Source organism: Salvelinus sp. IW2-2015, linkage group LG18 (assembly GCF_002910315.2).
Source record: "Salvelinus sp. IW2-2015 linkage group LG18, ASM291031v2, whole genome shotgun sequence".
In the NCBI taxonomy this organism is placed as follows: Eukaryota; Metazoa; Chordata; class Actinopteri; order Salmoniformes; family Salmonidae; genus Salvelinus; species Salvelinus sp. IW2-2015.
In genome coordinates, this window is record NC_036858.1 from 68573853 (window position 1) to 68587055 (window position 13203).

At 43.5% G+C, this 13203-nt stretch overlaps 1 protein-coding gene across 3 annotated transcripts in view; it reads left to right on the top strand.

The window, feature by feature from the left end:
- The window catches only part of LOC111978607 (phosphatase and actin regulator 2-like), a 100229-nt gene that overhangs the window by 56014 nt on the left and 31012 nt on the right, over positions 1 to 13203 (top strand). For 2 of the 3 annotated variants that reach the window (XM_024008751.2, XM_024008752.2), the window contains exons 2-4: positions 4997 to 5071; positions 6657 to 6803; positions 9898 to 10131. In XM_024008751.2, the coding sequence (XP_023864519.1) occupies positions 4997 to 5071; positions 6657 to 6803; positions 9898 to 10131 (456 nt within the window). Of the gene's footprint in view, positions 1 to 3547; positions 3714 to 4996; positions 5072 to 6656; positions 6804 to 9897; positions 10132 to 13203 lie in introns of all 3 variants that reach the window. The other variant, XM_024008750.2, reaches the window with a different exon arrangement.

Genomic DNA, 13203 nt, shown 5'->3' on the forward strand with positions numbered 1-13203 from the left:
ATCTCCTCCCAGACCTGGACTAAGCATCCGCCAACTCCTGGACAGTCTGTGGTGCAATGTGGCGTTGGTGGATGGAGCGAACATGATGTCCCAGATGTGCTCAATTGGATTCAGGTCTGGGAACGGGCGGGCCAGTCCATAGCATCAATGCCTTCCTCTTGCAGGAACTGCTGACACACTCCAGCCACATGAGCTCTAGCATTGTCTTGCATTAGGAGGAACCCAGGGCAACCGCACCAGCATATGTCTCACAAGGGTCTGAGGATCTCATCTCGTACCTAATGGCAGTCATATTGTCAATCAGTGTTGCTTCCTAAGTGGACAGTTTGATTTCACAGAAGTGTGATTGACTTGGAGTTACATTGTGTTGTTTAAGTGTTCCCTTTATTTTTTTGAGCAGTGTACATTTGCAAACATTTATTTTTTATTTAATCCATTTTTGAATACGGGCCTAAGATGAAGCTTTGAGGGACACCACAGGTGATCGTGGTGGGTTCTGACTTGTCATTTCCTATGACAACATATTGTGTGCATTTGGAAAGGTAGGAGGTGAACCAGTGTAGGACGATACTGTCGAGACCTATCTTTTCCTTCAATCGACCCAGGAGGATGCTGTGGTCAACCGTGTGGAGGCGGCACTGAGGTCAAGGAGGATGAGGATGTTCGGAAGTCCACTGTCAGCTGACATGAGGAGGTTGTTTACCACGCTGATGAGGGCCATTTCTATGGCCTGGACGATACCAGTATTGCAATATTTTTCCATGGCAAAACTGAAAACACGAAGCAGACCAAACTTTTTGATCCTTAAAAACCTGCCTTATGTAAAATATTGTGTGATATAGCTTGGAAAATAAATAATTGTGAATTTGGATGATGTTTGTTTCCAACATTTTTCCTAGAGAAGTTAAATCTACTTTGTGTTTTGTTACATTGCCACGATACTAAAATGTATCGCGATACAGATATCGTCCCGGTCCTAGCTGTTTCTCTACATTGGTTAGGCCTGAAACCGGATTGTAAATTCTCATAGTCTGAGTTTACATAGGCGATGATTGCACTTCTTGTGGTGTTAATCTTTTTGAAGAAGTAGGTGGAGAATCTTCCACAGTCTTCTGTGGTCGTCCTCTGTGGCARTACTCTGTGGTAGTGTCTGTGGTAGTCCTCTGTGGTAGTCCTCTGTGGCAGTTCTCTGTGGCAGTCCTCTGTGGTAGTCCTCGGTGGTAGTCCTCTGTGGCAGTTCTCTGTGGTAGTCCTCTGTGGTAGTCCTCTGTGGCAGTCCTCTGTGGCAGTCCTCTGTGGCAGTCCTCAGTGGTAGCAGTGTTGTATGTACAGTGTGAATTAATGGTGCAGATAAAACATTCAGCAGCCATGGGCCATAGAACCACCCTATTCCTGAAAAGTGAGGCATGTGTAAATGCCACACCTTATCTTTCCCCTCTAGCCTCAGAGTTTCCGGTCTGTTTCCATTCCCCGGGCTTCTTACTCTCAAACAGGAAAGAGAAGAATTAGGGAAGGACAAGAATCTGGTCCCTAAGCAAGTGAATCACTGTGAAAACCCTGATGCAGCGCTGTATCAGAAGACTTCATTTTCTACCCTAGTACAGCACTGTATGAGAAGACTTCATTTTCTACCCTAGTACAGCACTGTATGAGAAGACTACATTTTCTACCCTAGTGCAGCGCTGTATCAGAAGACTTCATTTTCTATCCTAGTGCAGCGCTGTATGAGAAGACTACATTTTCTACCCTAGTGCAGCGGCTGTATGAGAAGACTTCATTTTCTACCTAGTGCAGCGCTGTATGAGAAGACTTACATTTTCTATCCTAGTGCAGCGCTGTATGAGAGACTACATTTTCTACCCTAGTGCAGCGCTGTATGAGAAGACTCATTTTCTACCCTAGTGCAGCGCTGTAATAGAAAGACTCATTTCTACTCCTAGTGCAGCGCTGTATGAGAAGACTCATTTTCTACCCTAGTGCAGCGCTGTATGAGAAGACTCATTTTCTCCCTAGTGCAGCCTGTTGAAGAAGACTTCATTTTCTATCCTAGTGCAGCGCTGTATGAGAGACTTACATTTTCTACCCTAGTGCAGCGCTGAATGAAAGACTTACATTTTCTACCCTAGTGCAGCGCTGTATGAGAAGACTACATTTTCTACCTAGTGCAGCGCTGTATGAGAAGACACATTTTCTACCCTAGTGCAGCGCTGTATGAGAAGACTACATTTTCTACCCTAGTGCAGCGCTGAATCAAAAGACTACATTTTCTACCCTAGTGCAGTGCTGTATGAGAAGACTACATTTTCTCCTAGTGCAGCGCTGAATAAAAGACTTCATTTTCTACCCTAGTGCAGCGCTGTTGAGAAACTACTTTTCTACCTAGTGCAGCGCTGAATCAAAAGACTACTTTTCTCCCTAGTGCAGCGCTGTATGAGAAAGACTTCATTTTCTACCCTAGTGCAGCGCTGTATGAGAAGACTACATTTTCTACCTAGTGCAGCCTGTATGAGAAGATACCATTTTCTCCCTAGTGCAGCGCTGATAAAAGACTTCATTTTCTACCCTAGTGCAGCGCTGTATGAGAAGACTACATTTTCTACCCTAGTGCAGCGCTGAATCAAAAGACTACATTTTCTACCCTAGTGCAGCGCTGAATCAAAGACTTCACTTTTCTACCCTAGTGCAGGCTGTATGAGAAGACTCATTTTCTACCCTAGTGCAGCGCTGTATGAGAAGACTTCATTTTCTACCCTAGTGCAGACGCTGTATGAGAGAGACTACATTTTCTACCCTAGTGCAGCGCTGTATGAGAAGACTACATTTTCTACCCTAGTGCAGCGCTGAATCAAAAGACTACATTTTCTACCTAGTGCAGCGCTGTATGAGAAGACTTCATTTTCTATCCTAGTGCACGCTGTATGAGAAGACTCTTTTCTCCTATGGCAGCGCTGTATGAGAAGACTTCATTTTCTATCCTAGTGCAGCGCTGTATGAGAAGACTATTTTCTATCCTAGTGCAGCGCTGTATGAGAAGACTACATTTTCTACCCTAGTGCAGCGCTGTATGAGAAGACTTCATTTTCATCCCTAGTGCAGCGCTGTATGAAGACTACATTTTCTACCCTAGTGCAGCGCTGTATGAGAAGACTACATTTCTACCCTAGTGCAGCGCTGTATGAGAAGACTAATTTTCTACCTAGTGCAGCGCTGTATGAGAAGACTACATTTTCTATCCTAGTGCAGTGCTGTATCAGAAGACTTCATCTGTTATTTTGCTCTGCTATGGAGATTATAATTTGTTTTGCAAAGAGGAGAAATTACTAAATGCACCAAAGTTGGGATAATCGTTGACAGAATTATTGGCCTAGAAAGTCAAATTAAAGTACAGTTTATTACTGATATGTACTGAAGTGAATATACCATTGTTCAATATCCACTATTTCTATTTTGTGTTCAGTTGATTCTTGAAGCCTTATGTTCCACATAGTAATGAACAGTAAATATGTTCATTATTTCTGTTCAGGTGTTCTTGTGTGATTCCCCACAGTTGACGGACTGGAAAAAATGTTCTCTTGCCAGCTGTGATGTTGTGGTGGGCAGCACCCAGACTCCTCCACTGAAGCAGAAGGGAAGCTCTCCTATAGGGAAGATCTTCAAACCCTGGAAATGGCGCAAGAAGAAAACCAGCGACAAGTTTCAGGACCTATCCATATGTATGTCTGATGTAGCCTCGTCACATACTGCTTCATTAGCGTGTAGCCAACTCTTCCATCGTTGTCATTCCACATGTTCTTCATGTATTATGCTGTAGCCAACTCTTCCATCGTTGTCATTCCACATGTTTCCATGTATTATGCTGTAGCCAACTCTTCCACTGTTGCTATTCCACATGTTTCACATGTATTATGCTGTAGCCAACTCTTCCATCGTTGTCATTCCACATGTTTCCATGTATTATGCTGTAGCCAACTCTTCCATCGTTTTCATTTCCAATGTTTCCTATGTATTCTGCTGTAGCCAACTCTTCCATCGTTGTCATTCCACATGTTTCCATGTATTATGCTGTAGCCAACTCTTCCATCGTTGTCATTCCACATGTTTTCATGCCAAACATGACATGAAACTTGTGCCATTCGCTATCCCCTCACATGATTAACATCCCCACAAAGTTTTAATCTATTGGTTTGCATCTTGCGTGACTGCCATGACGGGAAAGCTACATAGTGTATACCCTAACTAAAGTACATCTTGTGGTTTTGACATTTATGTAAAAATTTGAAGCTTGATTAAAAGAATATCAGCAGGCTAGGGGCAGGTTTGACAGGAGTGAGTGTAATCATGAGTTTAATTTCTCAAGCATCCTCCACTGTTTCTGTACTATGTATGATGTAACACAGAACTAAATGAAGTGATATCTGATCATCATATGCAATCATGTTGAGCTATTCATGTCATACTAGACCTGGCTTCAAATAGTTTGTTTTATTTCAAATAGTTTGACCATTTGATTGAGCCTGTCTGAATGCCTGGGTGGGATAGCTGGGTGGAATAGCTATTTAAAGAAAACAATACTATTGGAACCCAATTCTGTCGTCTGTGTCATAGCTGTCTGACTAGTAGTAGGAAGGCCTTCTCAAGTTCATCTCTTGGTGTGATAATCGACTTTTGAACACAAATGCTGTTATTATTATTATTTTTTACATAATTTACATATTTAATGGTCTACTTTCCCTACTGCATCATGGCTCCATGACCCTAAGCTGTCTATCTGTCACATGGTCTGTTCTAATTTTATTCCTCTGTGTCATTTTTCCTGGACTTTTATTTCATCCCTGACGTACATATAGTGCGTGTGTGTGTGTGTGTGTGTGTGTGTGTGTGTGTGTGTGTGTGTGTGTGTACACACTGGGTAATATCCTACCCTGTCATTGCAAAGATCACAGAATGAATGACTGCATCTGGCCAATGATTAACTCTGCCTTGCTCATCTCCATAGTTCTGGAGAGGAAAATCTCCACGAGGCAAAGTCGAGAGGAGCTGATAAGACGAGGAGTCCTCATTCCGGATCAAGGTGAGAGTTACGGTTGGAAAATGAATGTAATTAACAGTGTGCATTTGTTAAAGGCCCTCCCCCAACCCCCTGTTTCCCTCTGTGGCATTGTCATGCCAAAAACCACTCTCACAAGAGCTGCTGTCCTCTACTAACAATTTACCTGCATCAACAAGTTTGTGTTTTTATAACCAGTGGAAAACTCCCTGATGTTAGCTGTTGCTACGATGGGGAAGAAACCCAAACTGCAGTACCATCTAAGTTGTTTGTCCTCCTGGTAGTCACTGAAGAGCAAGAGTAATGAGGCCCAGGAGAGGACCCTGTTGCTGCCCTCTAACACCCCCCTCCCCCTACATTGTTATATTCTAATGTAACATTACCTAAAATCTGCAAGGATGAAAAATGACATTTTGTTCATAACTTCTCTGGGATAGGTGGCAGTATTTTCACGTCCGGATGAAAAGCGTGTACAAAGTAAACTGCCTGATACTCAGGCCCAGAAGCTAAGATATGCATATTATTAGTAGATTTGGATAGAAACCACTCTGAAGTTTCTAAAACTGTTTGAATCATGTCTGTGAGTATAACATAACTTATTTGGCAGGCGAAACCCAGAGGACAAACCATTCAGATGTTTTTTTTTGAGGTCACTCTTTTCAATGGGATTTCATTGGGAATCCAGATTTCTAAGGGACCATCTTGCAGTTCCTATCACTTCCACTGGATGTCAACAGTCTTTAGAAATTGGTTGAGGTTTTTCCTTTGAGAAATGAAGAAGTAGCACAGTTCAGAATGAGGGTAGATAGAAGTGTACTCTTTATTAGAGGCGCATGACCTGAAAGCTCGCTACACTTTGTTTTCCTCCGGTATTGAACACAGATCATACCGTCTTAAATTTTATCGATTATTTACATTAAAAAATACCTAAAGTTGTATTAGGAAAGTAGTTTGAAATGTTTGGACAAAGCTTACAGGTAACTTATGAGATATTTTGTAGTCACGTTGCGCGAGATGGAACCAGTGTTTTTCTGGATCAAACGCGCCAAATAAATGGACATTTTGGATATATATCGACGGAATTAATCGAACAAAAGGACCATTTGTGATGTTTATGGGACATATTGGAGTGCCAACAGAAGAGGCTCGTCAAATGTAAGGCATAAATTATATCTTTATTTCTGTGTTTTGTGTCGCGCCTGGTGGGTTGAAATATGATTGTCTGTGTTTGTTTGCTGGGGTGCTATCCTCAGATAATAGCGTTGTTTGCTTTCGACGTAAAGCCTTTTTGAAATCTGACACGTTGGCTGGATTCACAACAAGTGTAGCTTTAATTTGGTGTATTGCATGTGTGATTTCATGAAAGTTAAATTTTTATAGTAATTTATTTTGAATTTGGCGCTCTGCATTTTCACTGGATGTTGGCCGGTGGGACGCTAGCGTCCCACATATCCCAGAGAGGTTAAGGGAGTTAATCTCATGGTAAACGTAAATGTCTCAAGCCAGAAGCCTCCTTCTTGTATTCCTCGTGTGTACTGTATACTGAGTGGATGTAAAATAGTAAAATAGCTTCATATCACCCCCTGCTAACTGTTAAATGTTTCCTTAGGACCAGAGGACCCAGTGAACCCTGAGACTCTAAATGGCCACGCCACGCTTAGTCTGGGGTCAGAGGAGGTCAAAGTTGACATAGAGTCTCCTGAAACGCCTTCAGAGGAGAAGACCGAAGAGTCAGAGAATTCTGAAGACAAAGCAGGTATACTGGAATGCTTTTAACATGTTTGTCTGCAAGCAGGCCAAAGCTAAATGAAATGGCATGGTCTAAATCCATTCAGTGATTGATTGAATAATGTGTCCACTAGCGTTTCCTATTTTGGCTTTGACCTCCAAGCATGAGTCTGAACAGAGCAATAACCCATCCACTGATGGCCAATATTACCCTGTTAGACCTGCAGGAGTATTGCCATCTCAAGCTTTTAAAGTGTTGTGGGGGTTTCTCAATTCAATTTGTATTGGTTTTTCCATCCCATATCCATTAAAGATGTCTCCATCGCTGTTAATCTTTTAGCAGATGGCTGATCGGCACAAGGCTGCACACTCCAGCAGAATGTATCCAGATACACCTTCTATGTTAAATCCCCTTGATGCTTGGATAGAGAAATGAAAGAGTAGAGACCCCTATTCTTAAGACCTGCAGGTCAAAGGAGTCTGTCACTTCTGCAATGATCAAATGCCTTCTGTACTCTACTGATCATACCACTGGAGCCAGAGCTCTGGCCTCTTCAGATCAATAGTAAGCCACTCCACTGCTCCCCACTTAAGACCAAAGACAAACTGGAATGACCGGCTAGATCTCTCTCCAACGACACATTCAGAGTGGTTCAGCTGGTCAATGCAGGTCAGGAGAACTGATTCAATTGAGTTCTCAGTTCATTACAGAGCCATTTGGCGCCTTGTCAGGGCAGATACCCAGACTGTGCCTCATCTACAGTGCCCGAGCACTGAGGGCACTGCCTGGCAATAATAATGTGCTGCTTTAATGAATGCATCGGGAGCATGGTCGTATCAGCTCAGATGAGTAAGAATGTGGAGAGAAATTCTCCTATGTTGACCCCATAAGATATACTTTATTAGTCCATACTAGATGGACATTTGTCCCCTCCGATATAAACACACACGTTAGGTTGGCGGTCAAGTCACATCATAAAGGTTTGTTAAACCTTTCTTCATACCTCCGATAYACAGTGGCTTGCGAAAGTATTCACCCCCCTTGGCATTCTTCCTATTTTGTTGCCTTACAACCTGGAATTAAATTTTCCTGCTGGAAGGTGAACCTCCGTCCCAGTCTCAAATCTCTGGAAGACTAAAACAGGTTTCCCTCAAGAATTTCCCTGTATTTAGCACCATCCATCATACCTTCAATTCTGACCAGTTTCCCAGTCCCTGCCGATGAAAAACATCCACACAGCATGATGGTGTTCTTATCTAACCAGAGTATCTTCTCAAATCAAATTTTATTTGTCACATACACATGGTTAGCAGATGTTAATGCGAGTGTAGCGAAATGCTTGTGCATCTAGTCCCGAACATGCAGTAATATCTAACAAGTAATCTAACATAACAATTTCACAACTACCTTATACACACAAGTGTAAAGGAAAGAATAAGAATATGTACATAAAAATACTGTCTACTGTCGGGTGATACAACCCGACAGGATGCTCTCGATTGTGCATCTGTAAAAGTTTGTGAGTGTTTTTGTTGGCAAGCTGAATTTCTTCAGCCTCCTGAGGTTGAAGAGGCGTTGCTGCTCCTTCTTCACCACGCTATCTGTGTGGGTGGACCATTTCAGTTTGTCCGTGATGTGTACCCCGAGGAACTTAAAACTTCCCACCTTCTCCACTACTGTCGGGTCGATGTGGATAGGGGGCTGCTCCCTCTGCTGTTTCCTGAAGTCATCTGCTTTGTTTTGTTTTGTTGACATTGAGTGTGAGGTTATTTTCCTGACACCACACTCCGAGGGACCTCACCTCCTCCCTGTAGGCCGTCTCGTCGTTGTTTGTAATCAAGCCTACCACTGTAGAGTCATCTGCAAACTTGATGATTGAGTTGGAGGCGTGCATGGCCATGCAGTCATGGGTGAACAGGGAGTACAGGAGAGGGCTGAGAACACACCCTTGTGGGGCCCCAGTGTTGAGGATCAGCGGGGTGGAGATGTTGTAACCTACCCTCACCACCTGGGGGGTGGCCCATCAGGAAGTCCAGGACCCAGTTGCACAGGGCGGGGTCGAGACCCAGGGTCTCGAGCTTAATGACAAGTTTGGAGGGTACTATGGTGTTAAATGCTGAGCTGTAGTCGATGAACAGCATTCTTACATAGGTATTCCTCTTGTCTCCCACATGCCTTTTGGCGAACACCAAAAGTGTTTGCTTATTTTTTTCTTAAGCAATGGCTTTTTTCTGGCCACTCTTCCGTAAAGCCCAACTCTGTGGAGTGTACGGCTTAAAGTGATCCGATGGACAGATACTCTAATCTCTGCTGTGGAGCTTTGCAGCTCCTTTAGGGTTATCTTTGGTCTCTTTGTTGTCTCTCTGATTAATGCCCTTCTTGTCTGGTCCGTGAGTTTTGGTGGGCGGCCCTCTCTTGGCAGGTTTGTTGTGGTGCCATATTCTTTCCATTTTTTWATAATGGATTTAATGGCTTTCCGTGGGATGTTCAAAGTTTCGGATATTTTTTTATAACCCAACCCTGATCTGTACTTCTCCACAACTTTGTCCCTGACCTGTTTGGAGAGCTCCTTGGTCTTCATGGTGCCGCTTGCTTGGTGGTGCTCCTTGCTTAGTGGTGTTGCAGACTCTGGGGCCTTTCAGAACAGGTGTATATCTACTGAGATCATGTGATGCTTAGATTGCACACAGGTGGACTTTATTTAACTAATTATGTGACTTCTGAAGGTAATTGGTTGCACCGGATCTTATTTCGGGGCTTCATAGCAAAGGGGGTGAATACATATGCACGCACCACTTTTCAGTTTTTTATTTTTTTGAATTTTCTTTTCACTTCATCAATTTGGACTATTTTGTGTATGTCAATAACATGAAATCCAAATAAAAATCAATTTAAATTACAGGTTGTAATGCAACAAAAATAGGAAAAATGCCAAGGGGGTGAATACTTTTGCAGGGTTTGTTAGACCTTTCTTCATTCCTCCAATATGCACATAATGCACCGACTTTATGTTCCCCACTTTTACGATTATTAGTGTGACTGTGTCTGTCTGACTCCATCCATCTGGGGTTTGGTAAATGACAGGAGAGGTTGCTCTGCTCCCCCTCCTCTACCCTCGTAGTGACAAATGAAAACAAAGCTACTCCAAATGGGTACCAGGCCAGAACGAACCAGGCCAGAATGCGGGAGGCCCCCCAAAAAAGCCCTACCACTGCACCTCCCAAATCAGCTGGTGGGGTTACAGCAGGGCGCAGGGACGGGACCACGGGCGGTAAAAAGCTGGCCAAAAGCACAGGCAAGCAAGCTTCTGCTCTGTCCCACAAACAAAACCCTCGAAACAATTACCGTGGGAGCGGTGAGTATCAGTGGTGCTGGTTGGTTGGGAGAGAGAAGCCTGTTTGCATGCAAAACCCGTCTTCGCATGTGGAAGGCCTCCCTCCGTCCATCAGTCCATCCATCCTTGTCCCCCCTCAGGAATGAATGGTAGTGTCCATACTAGAATAGGCTGAGGATTTACAGTAGTTGAAAGGTTGTTTTTTTCTTGTAGTAAAAAGGGAAGTGAGAAGAGTGTGTACAGAGTGTTGCCTGCAAATACTTTTACACAGCAGAGCACTACAATGAGACAATGTGTCCCATTTGTGTTCCCCTGCTGGCTGTCTGCCTGCTGCCTACCTGCTGCCTTCCTGCTGCCTTCCTTCTGCCTGCCTGCGCCTGTCTGCTGCTTGCCTGCCTGCCTGCTGCCTTCCTGGTGCCTGCCTGCCTGCTGCCTGCCTGCCTGTCGCCTGCCCTCTGTCTTTCTTCTGCCTCTGAGAACCCTTGCTCATGTGGTCTTTGGTGCATGAGGATCTGGTTCATGGAGCGTTTGGTTCCCCAGGTCCTGCGTGGCCATTTCATTTTTGTGTGTGTCTGGTTGTATGTGTGTATTTGTCTGTCTGTCTGTCTGTCTGTCTGTGTGCCAGCATCTGTGCACATGTCTCATTTGACCCCATTAGAATAAACTATGCTACTCAGGGCCAATAGTGTTGCATGTGATGGGCATGCCTGCCAAACTTGTTTTTTTATTAGTTTCTGTAAAGAAATATTTTGGCCTCCATATTTCTGTTTTATGTCCATTGTTATCCTCTGGCTATAGTAATCTTTAAGTTCGCATTGTTCTCTTGTTGAGTGACAGTTTTTTGAGTTCGCATTGTTCTCTTGTTGAGTGACAGTAGTTTATTGAGTTCACATTGTTCTCTTGTTGAGTGACAGTAGTTTATTGAGTTCACATTGTTCTCTTGTTCTCGTATTGCGGATAGGGGGTGGCGTATTTGGCGGATAGGGGTCGTGATTGCGGAGAGGGGTCGTATTGCGGATAGGGGTCGTATTGCGGATTAGAGGCGCGTATTGCGCATAGAGGGCCGTATTGGCGGATAGAGGGCCGTATTTGGTCGGATTAGAGGCGTATTCGCGGATACACCATTTGGTTTTAAAAATGAATATACAGAAGCTATTCAAACCACTGTTATGAATACGCTCCAGAAACTATACTGTCACTCACAAGAGAAAATGTGACATCAATAAACTGTGTCAGCTTCAAACAGAGAAGCAATGTTGAATGCAATACTGAGTCATTACTGCAAGCAAGAGACAGATGTGAATGCAATGACAGCTACTTATGTGTGACACATCACAAGAAGAAGAAAATGTTGAAGTCAATCAAACTAGCACTCACAGAGCAAGAGAACAATGTGAAGCTCGAATAAACTCGTCATACCAACAAGAGAAAACAATGTGAACTCAATAAACTACTGTCACTCAACCAAGAGAAAATGTGAGTCATAAACTACTGTAGCTCAAGAATGACAACTTATTCACAACAAGAGAACAATGTGAACTCAATAAACTACTGTCACTCACACAGAGAACAATGTGAACTCAATAAACATGTCATCGAACACAAGAGAACATGTACTGCAATAAACCTACTGTCCATGCAAGGAGAAGCACATGTGACTCAAAACTGTCACATCAATAAGAGAACAATGTGAACTCATAAAAACTACTGTCACTCAACAAGAAACAAATGTGAAGCTCCATAAACTACTGTGCACTCTTTCAAGGCAAGAGAACAATGTGAACTGCAATAAACTAGCTGTCAGGCTTCAACAAGAGAACAATGTGAATCAATAATTGTCATGCAAGCAAGAGAACAATGTGAAACTCAAATAAACTAGCTGTCCTCAACAAGAGAGCAATTTTGAAGCTCATAAACACTGTCACTCACAAGAGAACAATGTGAACAATCGAATAAAACTACCTGTCACTCCAAACAGAGAGAACAATGTGAACTCAATTAAATTGTCACTCAACAAGAGACGTCCAAATAGTGAACTCATAAGACTGTCACTCCAACCAATAGAACAATGTGAACTCAATAAACTGTCACTCAAGCAAGAGTAACAATCGTGAAGCTGCAGATAAACTACTGTCACTCAACAGAGAACAATGTGAATCAATAAAACTACTGTCACTCCACAAGAGAAACAATGGTGAACTCAATTAAACTACTGTCACTCAACAACGAGAACATATGCGACTCAAAAAACTGTTCTCAGCTCAACAAGAGAACAATGGAGAACTTAAAGCATTACTATACGCCAGGAGGATAACAATGAGACTAAAACAGAAATATGGAGGCGGCAAAATATTTCTTTTTTACAGAAACTTAATAAAAAAACAAGTTTGGCAGGCATGCCCATCACATGCAACACTATTGGCCGCTGAGTAGCCATAGTTTATTCTAATGGGGGTCAAATGAGACATGTGGCACAGATTGCTGGCACACAGACAGACAGACAGACGAACAAATACACAATACAACCCAGACACACACAAAAATGAAATGGCCACGCAGGACCTGGGGAACCAAAACGCTCCATGACCCAGATCCTCATGCACAAACGAATAGCGCACATGAAGCAAGGGTTCTCAGAGGCAGTAGAGAAAAGAAGACAGAGGGCCAGGCGACAGGCAGGCAGGCAGCAGGCAGGCAGGCACAGGAAGGCAGCAGGGCAGGCAGGGCAAGGCAGCAGACAGGCGCAGGGCAGGCAGAAGGAAGGGGCCGGCAGGAAGGCAGCAGGTAGGCAGGCAGGCAGACAGCCAGCAGGGGAACACAATGGGACACATTGTCTCAATTGTATGTGGCTCTGCTGTGTAAAAGTATTTGAGGACAACTCTGTACAGACACTCTTCTCACTTCCCTTTTTACTACAGAAAAAAAACAACCTTTCAACTACTGTAAATCCTCAGCCTATTCTAGTATGGACAGCTACCATTCATTCCTGAGGGGGGAACAAGGATGGATGGACTGATGGACGGAGGGGGCCTTCCACATGCGAAGACGGGTTTTGCATGCAACAGCTTTCGTTCGTCTGGATCCTTCTTCCAT